This window comes from Clupea harengus, unplaced genomic scaffold (assembly GCF_900700415.2).
Source record: "Clupea harengus unplaced genomic scaffold, Ch_v2.0.2, whole genome shotgun sequence".
NCBI lineage: Eukaryota > Metazoa > Chordata > Actinopteri > Clupeiformes > Clupeidae > Clupea > Clupea harengus.
The window spans coordinates 25,001-32,577 of record NW_024879577.1 but is presented as its reverse complement, the minus strand read 5'-3'; the positions used below and the strand labels follow the sequence as shown (position 1 = coordinate 32,577).

Below are 7,577 nucleotides of genomic sequence, written 5' to 3'. Positions count from 1 at the left end.
TTAATTTCTTCACGTAATAAATATATCTGCTTACAAGCTAAAACTAGTATGTTTCAAGTGTTTATTTATGAGTGTTGAATTTCTATGAAGTTTTGCTTTTGTTGCTGTTATCGTAATCACTGCAGTCCTGTTTTGGGGATGAACATTTTATTTTGCCCACAAGGCTTAACTCTTTCCAGTATTTATTAATCATGTCAATCTGCAAAAGGATATTTTTTATGTGGAGAGTTTCCATTAATGTATGTATAATACTGTAGCTAATATTTGGATTATGCCAACAAATCTATCACTAGGGGTTTACTTCACCGTTATCATGTCTTATTATTAGATACTATTCAGCCTTCAGTCACCTGATCAGAATTTTAACTTTGCTATCTTTGCCATCACAATCAAGTGCGTTTTGTTATAGAACTGTGTGTCTAAATGGACACTGATGTTAGGGTATTCCATCCAGGGGCGGTTTTAGCAAATTGGAGGCCCTGGGAAAAGAACAATTTCTTCCACTTCCACGGTAAAAAACAAACAAAAAAAAAACTCGAAAGTACGACGAGGCCCCTGGTGGCCGAGGCCCTGGGCACCTGCCCGCCTTTGCCCATTGGAACGCACCGCCTCTGCTTCCGATGTGCACTATGACAGACCTTTGTAAAAAATCTAAATGTTTGCAAACCCTTGTCTTTGTGTTTCTGGTCCCTTTCTAAATATTTAAAATTCATGAAACTATTCAATGAGCGAAAACAAACTGAATTGTTGATTGAAACATGTCCCACTTCTCCAGAAGAGAGTCTGTAGAACGCATTTCAACCAGAATACTCATTTCTAACATTTCACCAGCAGGCGGCGAACTGCCTGAGGCGAACCCTCCACTACCCCGTTGTGCTCAACGAAAGTGGAAGTAGTCCTGCAGCTCCACTCTCATTCAAAACTCTGGTCGCCATAACAGTTGGCTTAGTTAGCCCCCTTCCCATCATTTAGCCTAGTATTCGACTATGCCGCTTTTATCCAATGTCACAGAGCAGATATAGCCTTTCCTCAGCAGGACTGCAACTCTGCGCTTCCTATCGAACTCACCTTCCTCTCGAACAACGCGGAACTTGGTGTGTGCGGCTGTCGTCTTGTTCATTCTCTGTTCACTCGACGCACGATGAAGAGAAGCAGTTGTTGAGACTCCCAGTCTCCCTGCAGAGCAATAAGACACCTGCGGGCATCTCCACACGGGGACAAACACCACCAGGTGGGCAAAGAAGTTCGAGTCGGCAGAGTTGGTGTAGTGTTATCACAAAACTCGGCTATTTCCTGGTAAGAATGAAACAGATGCAAACGACTGCTAGGGCGTAGGCTGTGCTATGACAGTTCCCTACTTTTATTTTTTATTTTAAGAAACACACCGTTTGTTTAGTTGGACAGCGGTAGTTGTAGGCTACAGTTTTTTTGTTTCTGTTCAGAAGGAGAATAGCCTATAGGTCAAGGACTCCGTCGGGGACTGTCTTCAGTAGCCTGTGAGTTCACAAAGTAAGACGTAGGCCTACCGCTGCGGTGCGTAATACCGCCGCATTAAGTGAGAGAATGAGCAAGAATGAAATGAAATAAGATATTTTCCGTTCCAAGAAAAGTGTGTTATCTTTAATGATAGCGTTCATGCCAACACTAGACTTTGTCCTAGTTTGTTTGTCTCATTCTAAGTAAAAAAAATGTTTGTGAAGGTGGTGGCTGTGCACTGATAGGGCTGAAACACACCAAACGCGTTTTTAAAACGGCAGACGCTTCAAAAATGTCTTGGCAAAGTGCGGCGGGCAAAACATTCGCAGGATCACCAGGCTGTTTTGCCCGGCGCCTAGGAAGCGGAGCTGCGTGCGCAACCTGGCTGGGCCGAGTGTGACATTGATGAGCGGTGCGCCTCCGCGCCTTGCGCTGGAAAGTTGAGAATAGTTCAACTTTTAAGCGCATCTAAAAAACGCTAAAAAGACGCAACGCGTGGCGGAGAAAAGGCGCACACGCAAGGCGCGCCGTACCATAGGAAAAAATGCATTTGCTAGCGTCCCGTTTTTAAAAACGCGTTTGGTGTGTTTCGGCCCATAGGCTGTGAAGCAGTACCTGTGACGTTCTGTGTTTTGCGACCTGTTTAGTGAATATAAGGATGAGTGAAACAGATATTCTTCTGCTAAATGTGAGCGTTTTGTGAAATTACATGTATACATAAGAAACAATAAGACGTTTATGGCATAAATGTGCTTTGCATTTATTTACGGAGTTTTGAGAAATATACATATATAAATTGGAAGTATTTGATTAAGCCAAGAACATGTTTGAAAACAATCCTAAATGTAGAATATCTGAAGTTATAACAGGATATACACAGTGTTTAGGCGCAGAGCAATTCACTGAATTCGACAAAAAATGTATTGGATTAGAATCGCAGACTGCGCCTTTAATAGTGCTCTCCACAGCATTGTGACGTCAACATGGGGGTGATCCAGAACACTGTAGGAGCTTTTATTTCAGTATCTGTGTGTATGTGTGTGTGTGTCTCTGTGTGTGTCTGTGTGTGTGTGTGTGTGTGTTTACAGACGTGATGGACTCTAATCCAGATGTGAAGAAGAGGAGCGGAGCCTCCGAAGGGGGCGTGTCTACATGTGACTCTGACAGGTCAGTAAATCATTTAGTATGCAGAGCAGTATGTGCCTAAAACAACCAGAGTTAAGCAGTTAACCCCAGTGACCCGCTACCTCATCAGCTGTTTGACCAACTTGAGAATAGCTGTTTAGAACAAGCACACATGTTGATCCAGATGGACACCTTGAGGTGTGTCTGGGATATGACCCAGTGGTGACTCACCGAGTGAACACAGGTCTGTAGACATGACAAGCATCAGAATGGGCATCCACTGAGTTGGAGTGGGTAGCCTGGCTAAGGCCCTGTTCGAATAGGCTTAAAATGCTCCCTTCCTTCCTTCCTTCCTTCCTTCCTATTAAGAGAGCAAGGACTGTTTGAAATGTCTTAAACCTTCTCTTCCGCTTTAGTAAGATACCTACCGTCACATAACGGTAATTTTTCAAGAGAGCATATGAGCTGCCTTGCTGTCTTATGGCGGCAGGTATTACCCATAACTCTCTGCGCCATTCCCTAACCGGAGACAAATTTAAAAAAAGATGGCGGATGAAATCGTCGAAGTTCCACAAAAGTATTCACCGATGTTCACCGATTTTGGTAATTTTTTTTAAAAGTTACCGAGAAATAAACAGTGTACTATGTACTTATGTCATGATTGATTAACAAAAATAGTCTGTTTCGTTAGCGATGTATCCGTTAGCCAGGTCGCTAACAGTAGCTGCTAGCTAGCAAATAAGCACACACAGCATGATGACACAGCGTCATGTTGCCGTACATCCTATCTTAATAGGCTGTTCGAAATCAAAGGTTTTTGAGATACCTTCCCCCGAAAGGACCTGTCTCGTCAGACACCTGTCCAACAAGAGATCAAGGATTAGACCGCTATCTATGAATCCGAACACGGCCTAAGACACTAGTGTTGGAGTGGAGAGCAGCTGTGGCTAAGACACTAGTGTTGGAGTGGAGAGCAGCTGTGGCTAAGACACTAGTGTTGGAGTGGAGAGTAGCTGTAGCTAAGACACTAGTGTTGGAGTGGAGAGTAGCTGTAGCTAAGACACTAGTGTTGGAGTGGAGGGTAGCTGTGGCTAAGACACTAGTGTTGGAGTGGAGGGTAGCTGTGGCTAAGACACTAGTGTTGGAGTGGAGGGTAGCTGTGGCTAAGACACTAGTGTTGGAGTGGAGGATAGCTGTGGCTAAGACACTAGTGTTGGAGTGGAGAGTAGCTGTAGCTAAGACACTAATGTTGGAGTGGAGGGTAGCTGTGGCTAAGACACTAGTGTTGGAGTGGAGAGCAGCTGTGGCTAAGACACTAGTGTTGGAGTGGAGGGTAGCTGTGGCTAAGACACTAGTGTTGGAGTGGAGAGTAGCTGTGGCTAAGACACTAGTGTTGGAGTGGAGAGTAGCTGTAGCTAAGACACTAGTGTTGGAGTGGAGAGCAGCTGTGGCTAAGACACTAGTGTTGGAGTGGAGGGTAGCTGTGGCTAAGACACTAGTGTTGGAGTGGAGAGTAGCTGTAGCTAAGACACTAGTGTTGGAGTGGAGGGTAGCTGTGGTAAGACACTAGTGTTGGAGTGGAGGGTAGCCTGGCTAAGATAACCATGTTATCTGGTTAAGCTGGTTTATCTGTGTTCAAGCTGATGAAGCTGGTGTGTGTGTGTGTGTGTGTGTGTCTTAAAGGGAGGATTACCACAGCGAAGATCTACAGAAGATGTGTGAAGCCTGTACTGAAGTTCCAGACTCCAGCCACTGGGTCCTGGTGGAGCCTGACGTCTCCACAGGAAAGGACGATTCAACCTACAGCCTGAGCTCTCCTGCAGGGAGGTATGAGTGCTCAGAGTCTGGTCTGCGCTGGTCGTGTGCTGGTCAAGTCACCCTGCAGTACCGCTTCATAGACTGGCATCTCTTGGCTGGAGACCTGCAGTACAGACCAGCTGGCTCTTCGATGGACATCAAGCTCATCTCAGGAGAGCTGCAGGAGATCCACCTGCCACATTTCCTCTGTTTGGGAGGTAGTCAGTCTTGTCTAAAGGATGCTGTGAAGGTTCTGCATAAGCAGGACGGTGGAGTGTGTTTGGAGAAGTGTGAGCTTAGTCGCTTTCATGCCAGGCTGGTGAACCCCACCTCTTCTCTTCTTGGGCTTTTCTACTCTTTGATATCTCCCTTGCTCCCTGGGAAGAAGCAGATGAAGATCCATGCTGATGTTCAGGTCTATCTGAGCAGCACAGTACCATTCACTTTCCGCACATACCTCCTGCCAGCGGATGCCTATCTCAGAATGTTACTGAAGGAACAGGAAATGGAGGAAGGATTCGGAGGCACCATGCTCGCCAAGGGCCGGCCTGAGAACCCTCTTCAGATGAAGGAGTTTTATGTTTTAAAGACCGACTGCGATGCCCAGTATCTGTCCAGGAGAACTAAGCCTTAGATACAGCGATATTGTTCCCAACTTTACTGAGGTGCACTTAACCGAGGCTCTCGAATTCAAGATGGAATTTCTCAGATCTTCAGACCAACAGCAAGTCTGGGAAGTAAAGATTTGGAAAAATGAATGCTTCTGGAACAAAACCACAATAGGGTGGTGAGAGCACATTGTGTTCATAATGTCGTTATTGATACATTTGATTGCTACATTTGGTGTTTATCATATAGCATAGGGGACGATATTAAGGAAGTTGATGTTTGGATTTGCAATAAAAATAGCAATATGGAAATGGAGTCAAAGTATTAAATATTTTTCCACCACATTAGAGTAGGCCTACTTGAAACACTGAAAGTCTCAGTGGTTGAAACTCATACTCCAAGACCTGGGGAGATGTCTACGATATATCTATAATTTGATTAAGATTAGCTTCTTTCATTAAAATATATTTGTTAAAAATCCTGAAATTGTTAAAGTGTTGCATTCACTGTTGATGACAATTTAGCGGTCATTACAATAATCCCTGGGTCTAGCTGGTACCCAAACTTAGCACCAGTAGTTGAAATAGTTGAAGACTTTGACTCACAGGTACAGAGGCACTCTGACAGCTACATGACAGGAGACAGGTATCCACTGTAACTATAACAACACTCTCTATGACATCACTCACCATAGTATCATCTCTCCTCTCCATACCATCACCATTGTGTAAGGTTCACTCTTTTACCGGGTGATTTCGTGATCGAATACTGACTGATGTGTCCACTAGCTCCAAGGGGTTCAGACAGTACCTCGGATGGGGGCTACACGTTGGACAAGGGCTGTGCATAATTATGTGGTGGGAAGACTGCACGGTGTTTAGGCCTCTCTGAAGCTTGCTCCAGACCCGTGCGGCCCCACTTAAAGCCGAGCTATACGGCTCAAATAGTGGTAGAGCACAGGCCAGTCAACTGAATGACAAGACACAGAGATGTAGGATTCCACAGAAGTATAGTTTATTGTAGATCACAGTGTAAAGAAAAAGGAAAGTCACAGATGCACTGGTACTGGTAGGAGGGATTTGATGTGCAGGCCTTCAAGGGGCTAACCATCGATGGCCTACAATCAAAATAAAACAAGCACAACACATTATATGATCGCCAACCCAAAATCAAACTATAAGTAAATCAGTGATTCTACATGGATCAAGACAGGGGCGGACTGGGGGAAAAAAGTGGCCGGGAGTTACTGTCAGACCGGGCCACTCAATACACGGCGCGCGGGCCTACTCAGTACACGGCGCGCTGCCCACTCAATACACGGCGCGCTGCCCACTCAATACACGGCGCGTTGCCCATTCAATGCATTGCACGTATAGACCAGTCAGTGGCCTACTTGGAAAAATATCCACACAATAAAGAAACTGGAATCAGAGGGTAGAATTAGTATGAACTATATTGTAGAAATGAACAGAATAGAACATACGATGGGGTGTGAACATCAGTGGTATCAGTAGTGTTGCATGCTGGGTGTGTGATTGTGTGTGTGTAGGGGTGTTGAAGGTGCATAACAAAACAATAAGTTAAGTAACATAACCTAAACTAACTCTGCTGGCCCGGGTGCATTATAGTCACATAATAAAAAACAATATCAGTATACTCATGTGTTATTATGACCTCACTACCTAATCTAGATAACATATTAACATTGTTTATAATGGTAGTGTTGTGTGTAACACGGTGATTTTAGCATAACAAGCTAGCTGGTTAACTTATTTTACATAAATTATTAGAAATTATAAGATTGCCCTCTTTACAACTACCACCATGGATAGCTTGCTCATCGATTGTAAACAAGTGACTACGGGTAACATGTTTAAATAGAGCATCTCGATGATGACAACAGCGCCAGCTTGCTTATTTTACCAGATCATAACGGTCTCAATTTTGGACATTTATCTACCTAACGTTAGCTAGGCTAGTTGGTAGTGAACGTTACCTCATCTGTGAAAAGCAAGCTAACATTGGCCAAGTCAACGCCACAACTTACCTTGTATCACTGTCACTGTCACGCGAAATAACAGTCGTAAATGGCCCAGAGTTTTCTTAAATGCAATTCCTCAAAACTACCAGATGCCCCACGGGCCGCTCCGTGTTAGAAGGGCTGACGGCACACGTCACTACGGTTGCGTGCCCTGGCGGGGCGTGTATGCAAATCCAGGTGCGTTTAATTTAAGAATCCTCATCCTCAATCCGCACAGCTGAAAACACTTCGGCTGTGTAAGAACCCATTTTCAGGTGTTCATTAATAAGGTGGAGATCGTTTCTTACGTTGAATTTCTGAAGTCCGTAAGAACACATTTCAGAAGACACTTCAGAACATTTTCGAAAAATAGGCACCATGAGTGTGAATACAGATCGCGAGGAGGAGTATAAAAATCAGTCAGTGATTTTTATTATACAGTTAATAGAGGAAATTATACGTGTTCTGAGTAGTATGGAATATAGTTGAAGGTGCCGGCGCTGTACATGGTAGGGCCGGTTGGTGATGGATGTGCTCGGTATTTTGGACC

The 7,577-nt window shown here is 44.4% G+C and overlaps 1 protein-coding gene across 2 annotated transcripts; it reads left to right on the top strand.

The window, feature by feature from the left end:
* Positions 1-294: 294 nt before the first annotated feature.
* Positions 295-5,318, top strand: LOC122128992 (NACHT, LRR and PYD domains-containing protein 1 homolog). Of its 2 annotated transcripts, none has more exons than XM_042704039.1 (3): positions 295-1,231; positions 2,565-2,643; positions 4,285-5,318. In XM_042704039.1, exons 1-3 carry the CDS (start codon positions 1,003-1,005, stop codon positions 5,030-5,032), a joined length of 1,056 nt encoding a protein of 351 aa, XP_042559973.1. In that variant the 5' UTR covers positions 295-1,002; the 3' UTR covers positions 5,033-5,318. The 2 variants fall into 2 exon arrangements, with proteins under 2 accessions (XP_042559973.1, XP_042559974.1); XM_042704040.1 differs by having other exon boundaries at positions 306-1,296.
* Positions 5,319-7,577: the final 2,259 nt, after the last annotated feature.